The sequence below is a fragment of the Oncorhynchus kisutch genome, linkage group LG14 (genome assembly GCF_002021735.2).
Source record: "Oncorhynchus kisutch isolate 150728-3 linkage group LG14, Okis_V2, whole genome shotgun sequence".
NCBI classification, from domain to species: Eukaryota; Metazoa; Chordata; class Actinopteri; order Salmoniformes; family Salmonidae; genus Oncorhynchus; species Oncorhynchus kisutch.
Genome location: NC_034187.2, coordinates 62,702,469 through 62,726,830, shown reverse-complemented (window position 1 = coordinate 62,726,830; position 24,362 = coordinate 62,702,469). Strand labels below are relative to the sequence as shown.

At 41.8% G+C, this 24,362-nt stretch overlaps 2 protein-coding genes and 1 long non-coding RNA gene across 4 annotated transcripts; 2 read left to right on the top strand and 1 right to left on the bottom strand.

Annotated features, from left to right (window-relative positions):
- Window positions 1-1,650: 1,650 nt before the first annotated feature.
- LOC109903518 (membrane progestin receptor alpha-B) lies at window positions 1,651-12,068 on the top strand. Of its 2 annotated transcripts, none has more exons than XM_020500285.2 (3): window positions 1,651-2,643; window positions 7,300-7,551; window positions 7,683-10,761. In XM_020500285.2, the coding sequence occupies exons 1-3, from the start codon at window positions 2,528-2,530 to the stop codon at window positions 8,599-8,601; spliced, it is 1,287 nt and encodes a 428-aa protein (XP_020355874.1). In that variant the 5' UTR covers window positions 1,651-2,527; the 3' UTR covers window positions 8,602-10,761. The 2 variants fall into 2 exon arrangements, with proteins under 2 accessions (XP_020355874.1, XP_020355875.1); XM_020500286.2 differs by having other exon boundaries at window positions 2,479-2,690; window positions 7,683-12,068.
- A 4,051-nt stretch (window positions 12,069-16,119) lies between these two features.
- LOC109903520 (SH3 domain-binding glutamic acid-rich-like protein 3) lies at window positions 16,120-20,365 on the top strand. Its single transcript, XM_020500288.2, has 3 exons — window positions 16,120-16,329; window positions 17,772-17,939; window positions 18,116-20,365. The coding sequence occupies exons 1-3, from the start codon at window positions 16,285-16,287 to the stop codon at window positions 18,179-18,181; spliced, it is 279 nt and encodes a 92-aa protein (XP_020355877.1). The 5' UTR covers window positions 16,120-16,284; the 3' UTR covers window positions 18,182-20,365.
- Window positions 20,366-22,776: 2,411 nt separating this feature from the next.
- Window positions 22,777-24,225, bottom strand: LOC109903113 (uncharacterized). Its single transcript, XR_002256963.2, has 3 exons — window positions 23,925-24,225; window positions 23,561-23,627; window positions 22,777-23,467 (listed from the first exon to the last, which is right to left on the bottom strand). It is a non-coding gene; the product is annotated as an uncharacterized LOC109903113 (long non-coding RNA).
- Window positions 24,226-24,362: the final 137 nt, after the last annotated feature.

The window sequence follows — 24,362 nt, the reverse complement described above, 5'->3', positions numbered from 1 at the left end:
AGAGGATCAGTAATGGAGGATAATTCACGTAAACTCAGTTTACCTTGTCCATAGACTGCTTACAGGGTAAGAAAACCAATGTGTCATTTTGTCATTTGCGTTTACTATCCCTTGAACTGTATTTTGCATTTGGGGTTAACCCACCTGTTGTGCTAGATAAGTGTTTTGGGTATACCTACCTACTTACCCACAGAATTTAGGCTTTACACACCTATGTTTTTACCACTTCGGTGTATTCTCTATACCATGAAGCAAAATACACTACATGACCAAAGGTATGTGGACACCTGCTCATCGAACATCTCATTCCAAAATCACAGGCATTAGCATGGAGTTGGTCCCCCCTTTGCTACTATAACACTCTTCTGGGAAGGCTTTCCACTAGATGTTGGAACATTGCTGCGGGGACTTGCTTCCATTCAGCCACAAGAGCATTAGTGAGGTCAGGCACTGATGTTGGTCAATTAGGCCTGGCTCGCAGTCGGCATTCCAATTCATCCCAAAGGTGTTTGATAGCGTTGAGGTCAGGTCTCTGTGCAGGCCAGTCAAGTTCTTCCACACCGATCTCAACAAACAATTTCTGTACGGACCTCGCTTTGTGCATGATGGCATTGTCATTCTGAAACAGGAAAGGGCCTTCCCCAAACTGTTGCCACAATGTTGGAAGCACGGAATCATCTAGACTGTCACTGTATGCTGTAGGGTTAGGAAGCGTGATTCATCACTCCAGAGAATGCGTTTCCACTGCTCCAGAGTCGAACGGCGGCGAGCTTTACACCACTCCAGCCGACACATGGCATTGTGCATTGGTGATCTTAGGCTTCTGTGCAGCTGCTCGGCCATGGAAACCCATTTCATGAATCTCCCCATGAACAGTTATTGTGCTGATGTTGCTTCCAGATGCAGTTTGGAACTCGGTAGTGAGTGTTGCGTGCTTCAGCACTCGCCCGTCCATTTCTGTGAGCTTGTGTGACCTACCACTTCGCAGCTGAGCTGTTCCTCCTCATACACGTTTCCACTTCACAATAACAGCACTTACAGTTGACCAGGGCAGCTCTTAGCAGGGCAGAAATTTGACAAACTGACTTGTTGAAAAGGCGTCATCCTATGACGGTGCCATGTTGAAAGTCACTGAGCTCTTCAGTAAGGCCATTCTACTGCCAATATGGGTCTTTGGAGATTGAATTGTTGTGTGCTCGATTTGATACACATGTTAGCAACGGGTGTGGCTGAAATAGCCAAATCCACTAATTTGAATGGGTGTCTACATACTTTTGTATATATAGTGTAGTACACCCAGAGAACCCTAGGGTAAAGGTAACACTCAACCAAATTCTAAGAATGAGCTTGGAGCTGCCAAGAACACCCCCTTTATATTTTGTTATAGTTCAAAAATAGCTAAAGTGGGTCTTTCAGCAGCAGAGGAAAATGTCCCCCCCCCACATCTTTTGGGGAACAACCGCATGAGTAGGGCACTGCCAATGAGGTACTTCCCAAATTGGTGATGTCAACATATTACATAATTGTCTGCACCATTTGAAGGGAGCTTCCAAGCTACAAAGTAGACCTTTGTTGATTATCTGAAGCAGTTCATTCTTAGTTTGTTTTGTACATTGTATATGCTCTGGCAAACATCCGTGGTATGGTTTCCAATCAGGTTTAATATGCAGGCAATACTGAGTTACCGAACTGCAGACACAAATAGGATAGGGCAGTTTTTAAAAACCTGATTGTGTAGCCCACTTCAAATGCTTTTGCTGAGAATACAGAATATTACATATTTGAAATGAAAGGCACCAAGACCTATAGACATATAACCCCTCAAACATTTGAATAATGCTGTCAGTGCTATGCCATTGACATTGCTTCTCCTTGTTTGAAACAGGTTAAACACACAGGCAGGAAAGTTTTCGTTCCATGATACCACGTTCTGGACACATCCATGCGAAAGAATGTCCCTGATGAGCCCATGTTCTGGAGTTTTTGTTGTTGTATTTGCGGCGTTTTATACCATTGGGACTTAAATGACATTTTACATTTAGACTCCACGTAGAAGCTATACAGCAGGCTAAAATCTAGGCAACTTCGTTTTTGATGTATTTCAACTGGAGTTCTCATTTTTTCTTTTTCCGGCTTAAGAGGGTGTGGTTTTTCAGAAAGTAATTTCGTCAGTATTTTGTGCCTCGGTATTCTTCTCTCGAAACCAACAGGTTATAGGCTACTACTGTGTTAACCTATTGAAACAATTTCACCAGCATGTGAAACAGAGAGCAATCTAAACTTGACTAGAAACAGTTACATGGTGACTCTTCTGAAAGGCATGACGGACAGTTCGCAGTCAATCAGACGTCCAACCCAAAGTTTCCCGTAGCCAAGATAAATATATTTCTTCTCTGTCCTCTGCTGGTAACCACCGCCTACTTACTTGCCATTGGACAACTCTTGTTCATATTGGACACACATCTGTTGCATTCCAGTATATGAGTGGATGACAAGGCTGACACCGGTCGGGGAGGTGTGACGACCGATGACTGTCGGAGGGGCACAGGGACCGAGACAGTCGGACGATCATCACATCTTGAAGGTGAAAGAACCTGCCGACTGTCCTGCGTCTCCAGGAGCCGTCTGGTGTAGTCAAATAAAGTAGGTCTACAGCAGCAGCCTTGAAGAGGAAGAACCACATGCATTTGGTATTTCCTCCCTCTTGTCTTGCGCAATATTTTCTAACTTTTTACTTCTCAGGTTAAACAATGTACGCAAGAAAGAGCACAACTTATTTTAGTGTAGCCTATACCAAATTAAACAATGTATGTCAACGTTCCCTCAATTTTTTTGGCACTGAGCAAATTTCATGTCAGCTGAGTGCAAACCTGAACGTTGTGAAAATTCTGTGCAGCTTCCAGCACGCGTTTACTGTGAACACTGGGCGTACCTGCTTCAAGTTACAGTTTTAACAGTGGCCAAGTAGTCTTCTGCGGTTATTTGATCACGATGTAGTGGCCTACTGTCAAAAACAATGGAGAAAATGCATCCCATAACATTTTAACATGGAAATAGCTGTTCTATCATTCAGCCTACAGCCAATGTGTGGTGTTCAATGTAGGCCTACATTCCATGATACTTATGAAAAAAACATGCAGGGCTTGACATTAACCGGTTTATCCACTTGTCCTTCAGACAAGGAGGTGACTGAAAATGTTGTGGTGTTTGATGCAAGAAACCACTTTACAAAATAAAATGCATTATAATTCCCATACCATTATTAGATAGAATCAGACAAATTATGCTATGCTCTACCTATTGGCTACTTAGCTTATTAAAGCCTGTCTCAAAATACAACACTGCCCCTTTAAGACCCTGACAAACTCTTTGCCTGACTCGCTTTTCAAAGATGTCTAGAAATGTACACATTCTGTGCTCTTGTAAGAAGTAGTCACTCCCCTATTGCTAACTACACATTTTCTATAACTGTGCTAATAACTCAATAACTAGCACAGGATATGAACAAAATGTGGCTACATGCAGCTCTTGCTTTGATCTCAAAACAAGGGAATCTACTCATGGCCACAGCTGTAAACACAGTCCAGTTCAAAGTAAATGGCACATATCCATATAGCAATGGTGAATTTGCATATAGGCCTACTGCAGCTCTGATTGGCTATGCCGCACCTGTCTGTGTAGAGTATGGGCTGAGTTGTGCACAATAGAATCCTACTCCTATGCCTACAACAAAATATCTTGCTTGGTTCGTTTTGTTTCGGTATGTTGCATTGAAATGGCTAATATTGCTTTGATTCGATCACTATTACCACAGTAAAGGGAAACATTTATAGTGTTATTTAACAGGGAAAACTATAGAAAGGTCAGTGAAATTCTTCTCTCCATGGGCAGATATTCTGCGCTTCGCGCGGCAGTCCCTGGGAGCTGCACTGCAGCTTAGAGGGAACATTGGTCAACATTTTAAGTTGTATTATTTGATGGGGTGAAATGTGTTTTTCTGATTTGTGGAAGAGAGCAGTCAGAAAGTATATTTCTCACTGATTGGTCTGCCTGCCTCTCCTTTTGTCACCTACTAAAACATGGGAGATGCTGAAGGGAGAGATGTATACTGTAGGTTTATTTGAGGTCTTGAGTTAGTTATTATTGGGTGTCAACCAGTTGCTGTCAGTGAAGTTTAAGATGAGGGCGGATGAGCGTTCTTTTTTTGAGCATTGCCTTATTTCTATTACAGCATATTGGATGACATTCATTAATATTCCATTCACCCAGCTCAATGTAATATCAATATGTTTAGGCTACTACATGATATTAGAATTTTCCCTATACCCATCATGAGGTTGCTACAACCTAGCCTATGAATGAAAGTTTACAGCAAACAAATTTGAGTAATCAAGGTGACAGACAGTGATTATTCAATACCGCCTTGCACACTCTTGCTTGCATCTAGCTGATGTAGGGAGTAATCATTAGTCAGTTGCAAACAAGAATTTGTATTGTACAAATTCTTGAATTAGTAAACTTTTTACCCCTTTTTCTCCCCAATTTCGTGATATTCAATTGGAAGTTACAGTCTTGTCTCATTTCTGCAATTCCTGACTCGGAAGAGGCAAAGGTCGAGTGCCATGTGTCCTGAGAAACACGAACCTGCCAAGCCGCACTGCTTGCTTAACCCGGAAGCCAGCCGCACCAATGTGTTGGAGGAAACACTGTACCACTAGCAGCCGAAGTCAGCGTGCATACGCCCGGCCCACCACAAGGAGTCGCTAGAGCACGATGGGACAAGGACATCCTGGCCGGACAAACCTTCCCCTAACCCAGACAACGCGGGGACAATTGTGTGCCGCCTCATGGTTCTCCCGGTCACGGACGGCTGCGACACAACCTAGGATCAAACCCGGGTCTGTAGTGATGCCTCCAGCATTTCGATGCAGAGCCTTAGACCGCTGCACCACTCGGGAGGAACATTTCTGTAATTTTATCCCCATTTTGTTCTGCTTTCTTCCATTTTAATAAACGTTGTTCAACAGAATCGGCGGAATGAATATATCCCTGATCACACGCAAACGCAGTTCACTATCATAGCAGCTGCATACAAACAGCATGAGCATTTTATTTGTTGCATTATTCCTTCTCTCATCTTCATGCTCTCCTCTCACTTTGTCCTTTCGCTTGTGGGCTTCAGTGCACAACATCAGCTGTCTGTAAACAGGTGAAAAAACCTTTTCAAGCCAAACCATTTCATAACTGCTACACACAGCCTAAGTCATTGTCACCATATTAGCTAATCAACCTAGCTACTAGAACTAATGCATTAGTAAACCTGCTACAATCATGCAGTAGAGTGTACAGTCAGCAATCAGTTTTGCAGTTACACCGGCTGGCCCCGGTGGGAATACATTTATAAAACCAAAAGCTTACCTTTACTTGGAAGAGGTCCCGTTTTGGATCGCCATAGCCAGCTAGCTAACATAGCATCCCTCTCTGTTTGAGCTGGGTGTTTGAATAGGCTAAACGAGCAGCTGCATTCGCTAGCTAAGTGAAAGTGAAAAAAATACATCTCTTGCTTCTCCTTAATTTTTTTATTTAAAAAAAATATTAAAAACTGTTCCAATATTGTCTTTCTCTCTCTCTGAGTCAACAACTCACCACATTGTATGCACTGCACTGCAGTGCTAGTTAGCTAGCTGTAGCTTATGCTTTCAGTAATATATTCATTCACTGATCCTTTAATTGGGTTAACAACATGCCAGTTCATGCTGCAAGAGCTCTGATAAGCTGGAGGACGTCCTCTGGAAGTTGTCATAACTAATTTGTAAGTCTATGGAAGGGGGTGAGAACCATGAGCCTCCTAGGTTTTGTATTGAAGTCAATGTATCTAGAGGAGGACAGACACTAGCTGTCCTCCGGCTACACCATGGTGCTAACCTACAGAGTGCTGCTGAGGCTATTGTAGGCCTTCATTGCAAAACTGTGTTTTTAATAAATGATTTGGTGACGTGAATATATTTAGTATAGTTTAATCAAAATATGATAACTTTTTTTTAATGTTTCACTTTTTATTTATATGAAATTCACTGAGGAGGAGGGTCCTTCCTCTGAGGAGCCTCCACGGGTGTCAACAATATTTTTCATCCACGGGTGCCACAGTGTAAATCCCTCAGTCTCATAAGCCATAGGCAAATACTTGACAGGGTTGAAAATAGGAAATAGGTGTTGATTAAATTATATTACTTGACTGCATATGCCTTGTTATCATGTCATCCTAAGTTGCTGTTCATAAGCAACTCTGTTTTATCAGATATGGGCATGTGGCCAATATCTACTAAAAAAAGTTGAAGTTACTGTGTAAACATGTCTGATAGTGCTTTGTGGTTGGATGACATACATATGCTGTATGCTTCTGAAAATACATTCTTTCACCAGTTCAGGAAATTAAAACTTGATTTCTTGATTAAAAACAGATGTGCGTGCTTAGTTGGTACGCTCCCATGACATTTTACGTTCTAGTCATTTAGCAGACGGTCTTATCCAGAATGATTTACTGGAGCAATTAAAGTTCAGTTTATACATCGCACTACTCAGGAAGATCTCTGCCCTCTGTTCATCTTCAAGTTTGAAGAGTTCATGTTGTTCTTCCTCCTGTTCCTCTCCCTCCAATGTTAACTGCATATTAGTTGCAGATTAAGGCTAACTACTGTTAATAAATTGTCAGGTCTGCTGCAGGAATCGAAACATGTCTGGTGTATTCTGGCCTCCTGTCCCAGGCCTTGGTGTCTTAGCCAGGTAGGGCCAGCATAAAGGGTGTCCTCTGTTTGCCTGGTTAAACCAAACTGAACATGAACTCACCATGCTAGTCCTCTCTACTGAGGTGGCAGCATTTTACAGAGGAACTGTTAAAGAAGAGACCTTCACTTGGACTAGAGACTCATTTTAAAGTAATTGAACTGCTGAAGCAAGTAATGTGATGTGTTCATTTTTTTATATTTTTTATAATAAATTATTGCCATTTCCTTCAACATTCAAAGTCTTCCTAGCCTGCGCTGATTGCCAATTGCACACACCCCAAATGCTTATTGTCTTGCTGATTTTTTTCATTTCGTGTTGGCATACTGACACAGGTGCACATAATTGAACCTAATTGAACTTTTTTAACCTGTGTCAGTTATGTTTGCCAATAGTTTTACTTGCGCTGCAGTTTTCAAATAAATTGTAATTTCTTTTTTGTACTTAGTTATTGTTTTTTAAGCCTTTTAAGTGTCAGCATGTCTTTCTAATGGTGTTACCCTCCTTCTCTTTCAGTTGCCAGTCTCCTGAAGCTGTCCAGTCAGCAACAACAACAGTCCCCCCCGTCAAACTATCCCTCATGGCAACGATCGCTATGGAGCGGATTGGGCGTCTGTTCATCAACCTCCAGCAGGTAAGGGCGTTGCCCCAGATGCTGACAGAGGCCGCCCCCTCCATGCCAGGCACGCTACGGGACACTGAAGTTCCCGGATTCTTCAGAGAGCGCTACATCCACGCCGGCTACCGACCGCTCCACCAGGGCTGGAGGTACTGTAACATGTACTACATTACCCATAATGCTATGTACATCATATCTGGTTTTATCATAGTAAAGACGTCTCTTAAAGAAGCGACATAATGACATAACATAATGTTGTCCCGTCTCCTGATCAATACAGGTACTACTTCCTGTCGCTGTTCCAGCGTCACAATGAGACCATCAATGTGTGGACCCACCTGCTAGGGTCTCTCCTGGTCCTGGTCAAGTTCCTACAGCTAGCTGAGACGGTGGACTTCATCGATGACGCCCACGCCTGGCCCCTCCTCATTCTCCTGCTGTCCTCCCTGGTCTACATGGCCTGCAGCACTGTAGCCCACCTCCTGGCCGCCAAATCAGAGTTCTACCACTACTGCTTCTTCTTCCTGGATTATGTAGGAGTGGCTCAGTATCAGTACGGCAGCGCCGTGGCTCACTTCTACTATGCTGTGGAACCAAACTACCACCAGTGGGTCTCCCCAGTCTTCATGCCCACTGCCACCTTCCTCTGCTGCCTGTCCTGCCTGGGCTGCTGCTATGGGAAGTATCGCAACTACAGCCTGCGGGTCTGGGTCCGGAAGGTGGGCCAGGTGATTCCCTCGGCTATGGCCTATGCCTGGGATACTAGTCCGGTGTTCCACCGCCTCCTCCAGTCCTTCTGGACCACGTCGCACAGTGATGACATCGCTGCCCCCGCCAGTGGCATAATCGGCGACCCGGCTATATCCTTCCATGGGAGCCAGGTAGCCTTCTTCCTGTCCAGTGCGTTCTTCTTCACCAACCCACTCCCAGAGCGTCTGTTCCCAGGCCACTGTGACTTCCTGGGGCAGGGCCACCAGCTGTTCCACGTCTTCCTGGTTATCTGTACTCTCTGTCAGATCCAGGCCTCTCACCTGGACTACCTGGGCCGACGGCCACTCTACACACAGCTACACGGAGAGGGAGCATCCACTGTCTATCTGGTGCAGTATGGAGCCACGCTGGTGGCCTGTGTCTGCATAGCAGTCTTCATTGCAAGGAAAGCAAAACGGTTGCTTAACTGCAGAGACAAGTCCAAGTGAACTGGGTAGGTCACTGTGTAGGAGACTTACAATCACTTCCCTGTGGGCAAAACTGGTTGAAATGAGTTGACGTTATTACAGCCAAAAACTTTTGCCCAGTTTTGCCCGCTGGGTTGGTACCAAAGTGATCAATGTGGCCAATGTGGCTGCTTCTACACCTGCATTGCTTGCTGTTTGGGGTTTTAGGCTGGGTTTCTGTACAGCACTTTGAGATATCAGCTGATGTACGAAGGGCTATATAAATAGATTTGATTTGATTTGTTCGACTCGACACAAACTTCCTTCCTTAGCCTGCTCGTTTGCTTCTATAATATAATGTTCCTCTACAGCACCTGTGTCCTTGACGATGACAGAAGTATTGCCTAATCATGTCTCAATGCTTTTGTTACATTTGTGCTAGTTTTGTTCCATTATGTTTTTTTGTTTTTTTTACAACAACGTATGTCTAACTACTGCCAAGAAACATTGTGATATGAGTCCTTGTCAGCACTCAAACAATGAAATGAATTGATCTTAAAGGGATAGTTTATTCACTTTCAAAGTAGGATTATGTTGGAAAAGGAAGCATACTGTGTAGTGGGTGTGGTTCTGAATATCAACAATACTGCTAACTATGCTTTTTATAGGAGTTTCACATTTTAATGCCAGGCCGATCAATTTATCCACGTCTAGAGCACTTTTATAGGCAGACAAATTGACTTACCCACATTGCACTTTTTCACCTATGAGAGTATAAACTGAGTATTTCTCATGTGGGGTCACAAATCAAGGCTGTACTGGACCAATTGCTGAGAAAGTGTATTAATGAATCCGTCAATGTAAACCTTATGTAAGATTAGACATGCACGTACAGTGGCAAGAAAAGTAGGTGAACCCTTTGGAATTACCTGGATTTCAATTTGATCTTCTAAGTCACAATAATAGACAAACACAGTCTGCTTAAACTAACACACAAATTATTGTATTTTTCTTGTCTATATTGAACACATAATTTAAACATTGAGTGTAGGTTGGAAAAAGTACGTTAATCCCTAGGCTAATGACTTCTCCAAAAGCTAATTGGAGTCAGGAGTCAGCTAACCTGGAGTCCAATCAATGAGATGAGATTGGAGATCTTCGTTAGAGCTGCCTAGCCCTATTAAAAAAAAAACTCACACAATTTGAGTTTGCTGTTCACAAGAACCATTGCCTTATGTGAACCATGCCTTGTTACCAACGTATCTTTAAAAGCCTTGATGTTCATCAGTCCACAGTAAGACAAATTGTCTATAAATGGAGAAGGTTCAACGCTGTTGCTACTCTCCCTAGGAGTGGCCGTAAGGGAAAGATGACTGCAAGAGCGCAGAATGCTCAATGACGTAAAGAATCCTAGAGTGTCAGCTGAAGAATTACAGAAATCTCTGGAACACTCTAACATCTCTGTTGACGAGTGTACGATACATAAAACACTAAACAAGAATGGTGTTCATGGGAGGACACCACGGAAGAAGCCACTGTTGTCCAAAAATAACATTGCTGCACGTCTGAAGTTTGCAAACGTGCACCTGGATTTTCCACAACACTACTGGCAAAATATTCTGTGGACAGATGAACCTACAGTTGAGTTGTTTGGGAGGATCACACAACACTATGTGTGGAGAAAAAAAGGCACAGCACACCAACATCAATATTATCCCAACTGTAAAGTATGGTGGAGGGAACATCATGGTTTGGGGCTGCTTTGCTGCCTCAGGACCTGGGCAGCTTGCTATCACTGACAGAAAAACTATTTTGTTTTTGCAGGAGAATGTAAGGCTATCTGCCAATTGAAGCTCAACAGAAGTTGGGTGATGCAACAGGACAACGAAGAAAATACGCCTTCTGGAGTGGCCCAGTCAGAGTCCTGACCTCAACCCAATTGAGATGCTGAGGCTCAGGAGAGCGGTTCACGCCAGACATCCCAAGAATATTGCTGAACTGAAACAGTTTTGTAAAGAGGAATGGTCCAAAATTCCTCCTGACCGTTGTGCAGGTCTGATCCGCCACTACAGAAAACGTTCAGTTGAGGTTATTGCTGCCAAAGGATGGTCAACCAGTTAATAAATCCAAGGGTTCACACACTTTTCCCACCCTGCACTGTGAATGTTTACACGGTGTGTTCAATAAAGACATGAAAACGTATAATTGTTTGTGTGTTATTAGTTTAAACAGACGGTCTATTGTTATGACTTAGATGAAGATCAGATAAAACTTGACAAATTTTATGCAGAAATCCAGGTAATTCCGAAGGGTTCACATACTTTTCTTGCCACTGTATACACACAGTATATTTTTATAGTAAACACCATGTGTAGTCACTGTATTATGTCAACATGCTCTTGTTGTGCCTTGAGAGTATTTATCTTTTACATAACGGGAGATGACGAAGCCTATCACTAGCCTGGTCCCAGATCTGTTTGTGTTGTCTTGTCAACTCATATTGTCATAGCGCAAACCAATCTGGATCCGGGCTAGATCTATCACTGAACAAAGCTAATTAGAATGTCAACTTTTATTGTCTTTTCTATATTGGGGGGGGGGGGGGGGGGGGGGGGGGCGGGTGAATCTAACTGCTTTTTTCTTTATGTATTTGTCACTTTGTAACAGTTGTTTTTACTTGCTCACTTTAATCCTAGACTATATTTGCTTAGTTGTTCTCTGGTCTGGAAAAGTCCTGACCTTGTGTTGACTGAGTTTTGAAAGCTACTGTGTCATATTGAAAATGTTCAATTGACATGGTGTCAAATGATGTATGTAACGGTCGTGATCGTACAGTAATACATGACTAGTTTATAATCTGTAAATTGTTGGTGCGTTTACCCTGGCTTCCCACTGCCAGGACTGGTAAGGACACTGAATGTTTATCTTGGAAAAGAGACCTTTAAACCCTGACTTGGACCACACACCCACTCCACTGAATAGCAGGATACTGATTGCTTTGCAACACTTGCAGTTAGCCACTGCTTCCTTCCAAAACACAACTTGTGTAATGTTTATGTCCAATGGCCGATGAGCACCGATACGTTGTATCTATAATTTATCCTCATAGGATTGAAAAGGATTTGCAAGTAGATTTTCGACGTGATTCATTATGAAGACTGCTTGCTAGCTAAGAGTTAGAAAGTATGACGTTGACATGATCAGTCCAATCAAAGATAAAATGATGTAATATCTATCCTATCTGTGGCCAATGACCATGAGCCTTCTTGGATGGGTACTTCTATTGTAACTTTATGGCAGCACCCAAGGGGCTTGAATTTTTTAACTCTGCCCATAGTTTTTGCGGTGACGTAGTATCCCCATGAGTGACGGAACACTGAGCCAATCACGGCGTAACTAGAGAACATTACCAACCCCTAAGCTCTGTATTTTCCACTACCACAGAAAGCTGAGCTAGGCTTAAACACCTGCATTTTGGAGCTGCCTTGCTCAATAAAGCAAAACAAGAGCATGTTTGCATGCGGCTTTATTAACTCAATAATTGTTAGTTTAAACATTGTTTGCAAACTGATATGTGACACATATTAATGCCCCCCAAAATATTTTATATATAAAATGTGTGTACCAGTCAAAGGTTTGGACACACTGACTCATTCAAGGGTTTTTCTTGATTTGTACTATTTTCTACATTGTAGAATAATGGTGTAGACATCAAAACTATGAAATAACACACATGGAATCATGTAGTAACCAAAAACAAAATGTTAAATCAATCAAAATATAATTTATATTTGAGATTTATATTAGCCACCCTTTGTCTTGACAGCTTTGCACACTTTTGGCATTCTCTCAACCAGCTTCACCTGGAAGGCTTTTCCAACAGTCTTGAATGAGTTCCCACATATGCTGAGCACTTGTTGGCTGCTTTTCCTGTACTCTGTGGTCCAACTCATCCCAAACCATCTCAATTGGGTTGAGTTTGGGTGATTGCAGAGGCCAGGTCATCTGATGCAGCACTCCATCACTCTCCTTGGTCAAATAGCCCTTACACAGCCTGAAGGTGTGTTGGGTCATTGTCCTGTTGAAAAACAAATGATAGTCCCACTAAGCGCAAACCAGATGGGATGGCGTATCGCTGCAGAATGCTGTGTTAGCCATGCTGGTTAAGTTTGCCTTGAATTCTAAATAAATCAGTGTTATCAGCAAAACACTACCACACCTCCTCCTCAATGCTTCACGATGGGATCCACACATGTGTATATCATCTGTTCACCTACTCTGCATCTCACAAAGACCCAGTGTTGGAACCAAAAATCTCAAATTTGGACTCATTAGACCAAACGACAGATTTCCACCAGTCTAATGTCCATTGCTTGTGATTCTTGACAGTGAAGACGCGACTCTGGGATGCTGGCCTTCTAGGTAGAGTTCCTCTGTCCAGTGTCTGTGTTCTTTTGCCCATCTTAATCTTTTCTTTTTGTTGGCCAAGATTAAGATGGGCAAAAGAACAGAGGAACTCTGCCTAGAAGGCCAGCATCCCGGAGTCGCCTCTTCACTGTTGACGTTGAGACTGGTATTTTTCGGGTACTATTTAATGAAGCTGCCAGTTGAGGACTTGTGAGGTGTCTGTTTCTCAAACTAGACACTCTAATGCACTTGTCCTCTTGCTCAAATGTGCACCGGGGCCTCCCACTCCTCTTTTATATTCTGGTTAGATTCAGTTTGCGCTTTTCTGTGAAGGGAGTAGTATACAGCGATGTACGAGATCTTCAGTTTCTTGGCAATTTGTTGCATGGAATAGCCTTCATTTCTCAGAACAAGAATAGACTGACGCATTTCAGAAGTAAGTTCTTGTTTCTGGCTATTTTGAGCCTGTAATCGAACCCACAAATGCTGATGCTCCAGATACTCAACTGGTCTAAAGAAGGCCAGTTTTATTGCTTCTTTAAGCAGAACAACAGTTTAACTGTGCAAACATAATTGCAAAAGGGTTTTCTAATGATCAATTAGCTTTTTAAAATGATAAACTTGGATTAGCTAACACAACGTGGCATTGGAACACAGGAGTGATGTTTGCTGATAATGGGCCTCTGTAGGTCTATGTAGATATTCCATTAAAAATCAGCCATTTCCAGTACAAAAGTCATTTACAACATTAACAATGTCTACACTGTATTTCTGATCAATTTGATATTATTTTAATGGACAAAATGTTTTGCTTTTCTTTCAAAAATCAAGGACCCCAAATGGCCCCAAACTTTTAAACAGATAAAATATATATATTTTTGGGGGGGCTAAAAACGTGAAGCACAAAACAACTAGAGAACATGACAGGTGGCCACTGCTCCAGGTATAGTTTTCCCCTGACTGATGAAAAAAATTACATTCACAACAATGCAGTCTTACTAAGACAAGTCAGAAATCCTAACCATTTGCAGGGCATTCACATTCCAATACTTTGTTAAATTGACATGGCATTTGTAAATAAAAAAAACGACTTGAAGCCCACACCCTTTTCCTTTCGTTATTACTGCAACCTCAAACTCACCTCGCCCAATGAAATTGCAAGGAATATGTAACCGTTACGTTGCTGTCATTTCTGTCTCCCAAGCATTTCACGCAGCTCAGCAGAGGACAGTGTTGAACTCTAGGCGACTGCTTCCTCCATGTGGAGAGGCAAAGCGTCTGATCTGAAACACAAATGATATGTATTGGTATGCCACGGATCCATGTGAATAGTGGGTATCCATCCATTGTCTCCATATGGTATAGTGTTCCCGTCATATCCCTCGAAATAATGTAACATTTGGAGCCTTTTTTAGTAACCCTAGGATTTGGTTTGATCGATGTAACATTGACACATTACAGCCTACTACTGTTCTATGCTCCATCAGAGTGCTGAAATTATCATTGTATTTGTCCTCTGCTTGTGCTCTTCATTAATGACTGAAACTGATCCACAGTGTGATTGGTAAATTCTGAAATGGGATTGTTAGCCTAAGGGCGTTAAGTGCGCAAAGTATAATCTTGACACCAGTATACCAATGGGCATTTTAGGCATAGTATCGGTTTTACTTGTCAGACTCTCTGTCCAGAATGAGATCTGATGTCTGAACATGGTTTCATCTCTCCATATTCTTTGACTTTGAGATCACAATGCTTCCCTTCAATGATCACAAGCAGTCCCATCCTGATGTAGACACTGATCAATAAATGGTTTTTGAATTATTGTGATTGACCAGGCTTGCCAGGACACAGTTTGGGGGTCTGATTCCAGTCTTGGCCCTCTTCCTGGTTTGTTCGGTACTGCTGCCTGCCAAGCCACCCAGCTCAGCTCCTCTTTATCCCATGTAGGAAAAACCTGAACCAGCAGACAAAGCTGGAGCTAACCCTACGCTTGGACTCTGTCCACATTACCCCTGCTGCCTGGCTCACTGCCCTGCCAGTGATCAATGTCTACATCACCATGCCAAGCTCAACTAGTTTCATTAGCCTACTGATCACCATTACATCAGTTACACAGAGACCATAGTAGTCTTGATTCAGATTTACAAAGATCTGTTATTTCCTTTCAGTCCCAATGGGAGGTCTTATCATAACCCATTATTGCACCTGAGTTTACCCAATCTACTTGGACAGTGTTTATCACAATAACAAAATGATTGCCTTGAAATAGCCTAGGTGGGGCTGGATTTATTTATGCTTAGTGACACTCAGTGGAACAGGGACTTTGAGCAGGATTTGTAATCAAGGCACATTGGCTCAGTTGATTGTTGACCAATGGAAGTGAAATCCATCTAATTTGTAATAGAATTTTGATTTTTTGTTGTTGTTCAGAAGCAGCTCATGGAAAATAACATTTAGTAATAGCCTGGGCTGTTTAACTCCATCAGTGGTAGAAAAGGTACTCAATAGTCATACTTGAGTAAAAGTAAAGATACTTTAAAAGAAAATGACTAAAGTGAAAGTCGCCTAGTAAAATACTACTTGAGTAAAAGTCTAAGTATTTGGTTTTAAATGTACTTAAGTATCAAAAGTAAATGTAATGTAAATGTATAAATCATTTCAAATTCCTTTAATTAAGCAAACCAGACGGCACAATTTTTTTATATATATTTTTTTACATTTATGGATAGCCAGGGGCACACTTCAACACTCAGACATCCTTTACAAACGAGTGTGTGAATTAGTCAATTTTCCTGTCCTGCTAAGCATTCAAAATGTAACTAGTTCTTTTGGGTGTCAGGGAAAATGTAAGGAGTAAAAAGTGCATAATTTTATTTTGGAATGTAGTGGAGTAAAAGTTGTCAAAAATATAAATAGTAAAGTACAGATACTCCATAAAACTACTTAAGTAGTACTTTAAAGTATTTTTTACTTAAGTACTTTAGACCACTGCCTTTCATGTTCATATAGTCTCAAACAAAAAAGCTGAAAAAATCTTTATAAATTGGATATGGGTAATAATTTTATTCCAGGCTATTTAACTTTACTACACACAGGACTATATGCCAATAACAGGCTAGATTTACATGTCACAGTCCCATCAAATAGCCTACTAGTAGAACATCAATCTACACACAGGACTAAAGAGTTGCACTGGCCCTTTAAACCACACAGCAAATAGAGGCTTTTCAGCCGCGGGAGGCGATTGATCGTAGTCTTCGGCAAGAGAGCTATTCGCGGTTCGTGTGACAACACAAAGGGATATCGAGAATCGCAACCATGGGCGTCAAATTGTATTATACCACCGTTACTGCATCCAGAGAGGTGAGATGAAACGGATATTCATTGATATATTATATTCTTGCAGGTGGATACACTTCTAATTGACCCTTTATGGACCAGTCTGAAAGACACACCCAACGCCCTGTCAACGATCCATCCCAGGATCTGATCAGCACAATGCGAATTTTCCATGTTTTAGATCAAGAATGTAATTGTTTGCATGTGTGGAATCATTTATAATTCAGTCCACCATACAATCGCAACGTTTTTGAAGAACGACTTTATTTAGAGATGAACAAAACAGACCAGGAAATGCAAACTCACCCCGAAAATGGGGACGGAAGTCATATAGTTCTGCTTCATTTCCTCTGTCTGCGTTTGGCGGTAGATCTCACGAACATATTCGAATAATGAGGACATGTTAATTGCATATTTTTCGCATTCTGTAACTTACCTGATATAATCGATGCATGCCTAGACAAGTGGAACTAGGTTAGCATACTTGTCAGCAATGGCTACCGTGTACCTGCCTGCACGGTGGATGTGAACTATTTGTGTAGTCTAGAAGCATTATAAACAGACAGGATTTCGATTTTCGTGGAATTTAACAAATTGATACAGATGTTACACGTACTTCCCAAGAGTTTGCATTCGCTCAAGCGTGGACACACAGTATCAATTTATGCAAAACATCGTGGTTAAACATCTGGTGTCAATTGCAGGGAGATTTGTTTTTCGGTGGCCTCTGCATTGCACTGCCAAATTATCCATAGCCTATAAACATCGGGTCATATGATTCACGATCTTTTTTAATCGAAGACTTCGAACATGTTTAGCCATAAATTATGTAATTTCACCTCTTCTACAAAAAAAATAAGGGATTCAGTCATTCGGTTTGGCCCTAGCTTTCCTCTTGTTTTCTAATGGTAATTTTAATCGGCTTTCAGTAGTGCGTGGTGTCTTCCTGCCTTGCCCATGGAATGCCAGGCTGTATGTAGTTGGTGGGTGAAGTAGACGTGGTTACACATAGCAAACACACCCCCATCCCCCAACTTCCTCAATCCGGCCCAACAAGATAGTGTTGCACAATTAATCATCAACCACACATTAGATAAACCCTTTTAGCTTTTAAAGGCAAAGCAGACTACTTAGATCTACTTAGCCGTTTTCTGTCTCTCTGTCAGGATAATCATAGATGGGTGGCATTAACACTTCTACCTCCCTTCTTAACAGCAGACATTTAACAAAGCAGATCTCTGACTGTTTGGTGCCTGGTACTACAAGTAAAGCTTGCACCCTTTTCACACTGTCTTACCAAACTGTACCGTGCTGGCTCTGATATGTCTTTTCACATTGCCCTTTTCAGCGCTATGTTAAATGTATAATCAGGCCAGTACTGCTAAACTCAGTTTAGCTAGGCTCAGTAGTGTGAAAAGTGCAATGGATCCCTGATCCTGAACTGACCCTTTCCTCTCCCCCTCCAGGTGAAGTCTCAGCAGGCGGAGGTGATGAGGATACTGGAGAGTAAGAGCATCCAGTACGAGCTGATTGACATCTCAGTGGGCGGGGAGGTCAGGGACGAGATGAGAAGCAAGGCAGGGAACCCCACGGCTGTTCCGCCACAGATCTTCAATGAGGACCAGTACTGTGGGGTAAGGAAGGGAGAATGAATATTTGTGAGATATGATAGGGTTGAGTGTTTATCTAACGGTATGAGGATAATAAGTATAGATGAAAAGGTAGGTAACTGTTTACTTAGATGGCATAAACATGTTATGATATGACCCCTTTATAATACCTTATACTCTGTTTGCTCTCTTTCCTCCAGAACTATGAGATGTTTTCGGACGCAGTGGAGGAGGACAAAGTGGAACAGTTTCTGAAGATGGCGTGATGAGGAAGAGTCGTGTGTGTGTCCCCCCCGCCGGGAGGCTCCTTGACTACCCTTCTGCCGCACTGGTGGTGCCCGCCCTCTTTCTCAATGCCATGATGAATGCCAAATACAACCAACCAATCAAAAGGCACACACACTCCTTCCCACCCCGCGGGACTCTTACCTAACCACTGTTGAAATGATTGTGTATGTTTTATACGCCACTTACTATGTTCTCCCCATTTCTTTCGTCACTGTTTCCCTTTGTGGTCAAGATCTGGGTTCAAATACTTTCAAATCATGTTAAATGCTTAAGTGGTACTTTTTTGAAGCTTTCCTGTAGCAATTGAACCAATAGAAATGTCCAAAAAAGGCAAACCCCACCCACCTGGCACTCCATGCAGACTAAAGCAAATGCTTAAATATATTTGTATTTGGAATAGTATTTGAACCCAGGCCTGCTTGATCCAATGTGTTCATGTCACTAATCATTCTGAGTCTGGTCTGTGGGATCAATGGAGTTGCCTAATCTAGATGTGTGGTAATTAGGTCAAATAATCTGGGCTGTACATGGTCCACTAATCAAGAGGCTAACATTTACCAGGAATCGATCTTGGCCTGAAATGACCCTTTTATTCCCTATATTTACCGGGTCAAATGTAGTGCACTACGGCTATGTTTACATAGGCAGCCCAATTCTGATATTTATTTTCACTCATTCTATTTTTGACCAATAACATCTGATCTTTCCAAACAGATCATTTTCAGAGCTGATCTGAAAAAATATATATCAGAATTGTGCTGGGTGTCTAAACACAGCCTATGTAGGGAATAGGGGCCATTTCATACCCAGACCAAACAAACAGAAAACCAAATACTTGGTTACCATTACTTAGATTGAACGGTGTTGTCTTTTCCTTACCTGTCCCACTTGACTTCCATGTTGTTCATATCGACAGACAAAGTCATTTTCAAAATGTACGTTGGCCTACTGTAGACATCAACATGGATAGGAGAACGTAGCATGGAGAACGTAGACGCCAACAATCACAGAACCTTAAAGAAATGTGAATTGTGGTAGAGACAGAGTAAGTGAACTGGATTCTACTCTGGTCCAAAACATTTCAATGCTTAGCATGCTAATGGTGTCAAAGGTCCATGCTGGAAAGGTGAGTCCATTGTGGAGAGTTACAGAATATGGTAAAAACAGACAGACAGCATTTCATAGTGTTAAACTTGGTGCCAATAAATATGTGAGAATGTGCTTTACAGCTGGATACAGTCTTACTTTACACTATGTTACTGCATTCCAAAGACTGCTGTATTTTTTTAAGAGACCACTTGCATTTGCTGGGAATGACCTGATCGTCAATCATTGGTCTTACAGAGACATAAAATAGACATATTTATAGGACGTTGTCACAAAAATACATAACACTGTTACTGGTACTACAGCTGTACATCCTTACTGTAAGAGAACTGAGTTTGAGTATTATAATCCCCTGAATTTATAAGCCCCAATGACTGTTTAGGAGTTGTTACTGTTCTATCTGTGGTAATGTGTAATTCAACCTCGAACCAGCTTGAACATGCAGTAAAGACAACTATGCACATTAAACTCTGCCTCACATTCCCACTGTTTTACTGACGTTTGGCTCCTGAGTGGATAAAGAAAGTGTTTCAGATTGAACTGACACAATCTCATCCTTTAGAAAAACTAACTCACCACATGGGGAAAGTTGAAGGCCTCACTTTTAGTGCCTCAAGTGTCTACTTCTCTTTCTTCCGACTGGTTTCTCTTCCATGGGATGTTGTAAAAAACGTATGTGCCGTTTCATGTGTAGAGTCCCACATCTTTTACCCAGTATGTCATCCTCGTTTAGAGCATACCTATCATTATAACCCCCGGTTCCACACATCGGAACCTTGATTTTCATCTATCTCAGACAAAGTCTGGCAACGCACCACCACACGCAAAGTATATCTGGGTATGTAGGTGTGGGACCTCTATTCTGTAATGGCAGCCTTCACAGACAATGTTTGTCATTTGATGGTGGTTGATGTGTTATTGGTCAATGATGTGTAGCTATTCTCTATCAACTATATGTTCAACATTCCATGTCTCTCTCTTCGAACTATTGCTTTGCTTTTGGACCAAAGCCCCTTTGGCCAAAATAAATAAATAAAAAAATATAGCTAATGAGATGCTGTTGTCTTCCAAGAAGATTGGGGAAAAAGGGTCAAATAAGTATTATGGTTCAAATAAAAAGGAATTATGGCTAATAGGTCTATTTGTGTTTTAAAATGTGAACCAAGGACTCAATTGTCACTTCAAAAAAACGAGTTGATTAATTTGGTCTTGAGTGTGTTATGAACATATTCTTCATTGTACAATAAATAGTATTACAAATACGATTGCAAAGCTGTCAAAACAGAGAGAAGGAAAAACATATTGTAAAAAGGACACAGTACATATAATATACATACAGTATATTAATCAGATACTATATTGATTCAGTGGTATTTTTCTGCTGACAGGTGTATAATATCGAGCACACAGCCATGCAATCTCCATAGACAAACATTGGCAGTAGAATGGCCTTACTGAATAGCTCAGTGACTTTCAACGTGGAACCTTCATAGGATGCCACCTTTCCAACAAGTCAGTTCATTTCATTTCTGCCCTGCTACAGCTGCCCCAGTCAACTGTAAATGCTGTAATTGTGAAGTGGACACATCTATCAGCTCAGCCGCTAAGTTTTAGGCCACACAAGCTCACAGAACGGGACCACCGAGTGCTGAAGCGCATAGTGTCGTCTGTCCTCGGTTGCAACACTCACTACTGAGTTCCAAACTGTCCCAGGAAGCAACATCAGCACACTAACTGTTTGTCAAGAGCTTAATGAAATGGGTTTCCATGGCCGAGCAGCCGCACACAAGCCTAAGATCACCATGCGCAATGCCAAGTGTCGGCTGGAGTGGTGTAAAGCTCGTCGCCTTTGGAAACGCGTTCTCTGGAAGGAGGAATCACGCTTCACCATCTGCCAGCCCAACGGAGAAATCTGGGTTTGGCAGATGCCCGAGTACACTAATTGCCCCAATGCATAGTACTAACTGTAAAGTTTGGTGGAGGAGGAATATTGGTCTGGGGCTGTTTTTCATGGTTCGGGCTAGGCCCCTTAGTTCTAGTGAAGGGAAATGTTAATGCTACAGCATACAACGACATTCTAGACTCTTCTGTGCTTCCAACTCTGTGGCAACAGTTTGGGGAAAGCCCTTCCTTGTTTCAGCATGACAATGCCCTTGTGCACAAAGTGAGGTCCATACAGAAATGTTTTGTTGAGATCGGTTTGGAAGAACTTGACTGGCCTGCACAGAGCCCTGACCTCAACCCCTTCGGGGTGAAATGGAACGCCGACTGCGAGCCAGGCCTAATCGCCCGACCTCACAAATCCCAGCAGCAATGTCTAGTGGAAAGCCTTCCTAGAAGAGTAGGCTGTTATAGCAGCAACGGGAGGACCAACTCCATATTAATGTCCATGATTTTGGAATGAGATGTTTGATGAGCAGATGTCCACTGAATTTACTCACACGATCAAAGTTGTTTTCTCACGTGTTGTGATCACGGGTCTGACATGAGAATACAAGCTGTAAGAACATCATGATACTGCTGGCTGCTTGTAATCCTTCAGTGTACAGGTCCTGACATTGACACATGGTCGGGCACAGGAAGTTAAAACGCCCACTCAGCGTTTCCTGTTCAAGTTGTCCTCTATGTTGATGAGAACTGAGCCGTGACTGTGTACACAGCATGGCTCTTGATGGGAACCAGCTGTAAAACCTTATCTGATGCTGCACGTATATCCATCCATCTGTGGTGAAATAGCAACAGTAATAAGATCAAAGATTAACTATGTTTGTGAAAGTGTTCATTTATTTACTATTTATGTATTCGTCATGTTGGTATTTCATATAAGATGTATCATGACCAGGTATAAGTTGATAAAGAACAATTTATTTAGAAGCAGTGAAATGTACCTCCATCAAGACATGCATTTAATGCATTTCACTGCTGTGCAATTCTGTTCACACAAGCACTTCATAGAAATGTGTATTGGTATCAAGTAGGCCCAAAGAATTGCAAATATTTGTTGTATGACACATATCAAACTCATTCCACGCAGGGTCAAGTATTTGCAGGTTTTCCGCTCCTTCCTTGTACTTAATTGATGAATTAAGGTCACTAATTAGTAAAGAAGTCCACGCACCTGGTTGTTTTAATTGAAAGAAAAAAACACTAACATGTAGACACTAGGAATGGAATGAATTTGACAGCCCTGTTGTATGAAAACAAAAACAAACAACGGGGTATGTATCTTTAGTACGAATCTCAACAAGGTATTTAGATCAAAAACTTCCAAATCAAAGAGTAAATCTTACAGATTGGCTCTAAAGTATTGTATATGCTTCACATATGTTTTATAGGTTGATAATTATGATAAATAGCAGATATCTAACTAAGGAAATTAATCTAATTATTCTGTCAATGATAAATTGTTTGTTGTATTGTGTGACAAAGTGTTTCTTCCATGAGTGCAGAGAAACGGACAAGCAAAGAAAATAGATGTTTTAATTACATAACTAAAACTCACAATCTTAAGTCTTGTTTATAGATTTTTTAAAAATGATTCTTTGAATTATAAACTATCCCTCATCATTTTGCTAAATATGTAACAAAACTAACAACCACCACATTCAGCAATTAACATATAAGCATGAAGTTGGTATACTTCATTCTTTGTACAAATGTATAAGAACATATGATTGTGCCGTGTCCTTTTGGCCTCACAACTTCTTCATGTCCAGGCTGAACGGGTTCTGTGTTGAATCTACGAGAGAAAGACGAGTATGAACATGGGACACAACTAATCAAGTGATTTAGCAATTCAGAACACACATCCTGGTTCAGGACCTTGTCCTGTTAGCCCTGCTAGGACATCCTCTGGGTCGGCAGCCTCCCCTCATCCTCCTGCAGCCTCCACTTATCCTCCTACAGCCTCCACTCATCCTCCTGCAGCCTCCACTTATCCTCCTACAGCCTCCACTCATCCTCCTGCAGCCTCCACCCATCCTCCTGCAGTCTCCACTCATCCTCCTGCAGCCTCCGGGACTGCTCATGCTATTACCGACCTGTACAGGACGACAAACTCTGCTTCCTTTTCCAGCTGGAGTTGCTCCTTGATGTGCTTCAATTCCCTCCAGACGTGCACTCTCCAGCAGGACTCCCAGGATCCTGCAGTCTGCCTCCTAATGGACAACAGACACATTACAAGCAGAAGTTGGGTGAGCAGGAATGATCCCATCATGTCAATTCACAGCAGTTAAAAAACAAGGACATACCAGCTCCCCCAGAGCCACCTGTGCTTTCCTCTTCAGGTGGGTACGGTACTGGGGGGTCAATCATTGCCTTAGGAAGGAAACAGTTTGATCCATAAGAACAACAGCTTGTTGTAGCTGTTTTTCAGTTTTGCTGGTTTATTTATTCTGCTATTATCCCTGACTGAACCACTTAGGCATGAGATCACCGAAGCTGAGCACTGGCACCTCACTTTTTCTACTGCTTGAGCTCCTCCACCTCATAGAATATTAGCTCAAAGTGTTGTGGTGTTCCTGCACCTAAATATGAACGGTAAAGGCACCCAACAAGAGTACGGGCACCTATTTCAGTCCACTAGGCTGAACCCTTCCAATGGGAGGCACTTACCCTATTTCAGATTTCTTGCGGCACTTCACCTTCTTCCTGTCCTCCTCCAGCTTCTCCGCCTCATTGGCTACACCATGAGCTCAAAAGAATAACATTTAATTTCTCAAAGGTGGAATATGCATTAATCTTTCCATTTCCTGGTTGCTAAAATTAAAATAGTTTGCCTAATTTCAGTTGTGAGATAACAGGCAGTCATTGTGTCGCAAATAATTGTACCATCTAAACCGCTGTGAAATATATTTTTTATAACCAAAAATATTGTATTTTCAGCTGGTGTACACAACAAAACCGAAAGTAAAGGACACCCAAACTAAAGGGACCGATAGAAATAGCTTACATAGAACAGATCTACCGCTTCTTAGACTTGCTTTCAATGAGAATGACAGATGTATAAACACACATTTATTTTGCCCAAAAATTTACATATTGTAGCTTTTA

Coding starts and splice junctions, on each gene's coding strand:
- LOC109903518 (XM_020500285.2), top strand. CDS start 2,528: ATGACTGTCGGAGGGGCACAGGGACCGAGACAGTCGGACGATCATCAC. Junction 2,644..7,299: donor GTCTGGTGTAGTCAAATAAA/GTAGGTCTACAG, acceptor CTTCTCTTTCAG/TTGCCAGTCTCCTGAAGCTG. Junction 7,552..7,682: donor CCGCTCCACCAGGGCTGGAG/GTACTGTAACAT, acceptor TGATCAATACAG/GTACTACTTCCTGTCGCTGT.
- LOC109903520 (XM_020500288.2), top strand. CDS start 16,285: ATGGGCGTCAAATTGTATTATACCACCGTTACTGCATCCAGAGAG. Junction 16,330..17,771: donor CCGTTACTGCATCCAGAGAG/GTGAGATGAAAC, acceptor CTCCCCCTCCAG/GTGAAGTCTCAGCAGGCGGA. Junction 17,940..18,115: donor ATGAGGACCAGTACTGTGGG/GTAAGGAAGGGA, acceptor TCTTTCCTCCAG/AACTATGAGATGTTTTCGGA.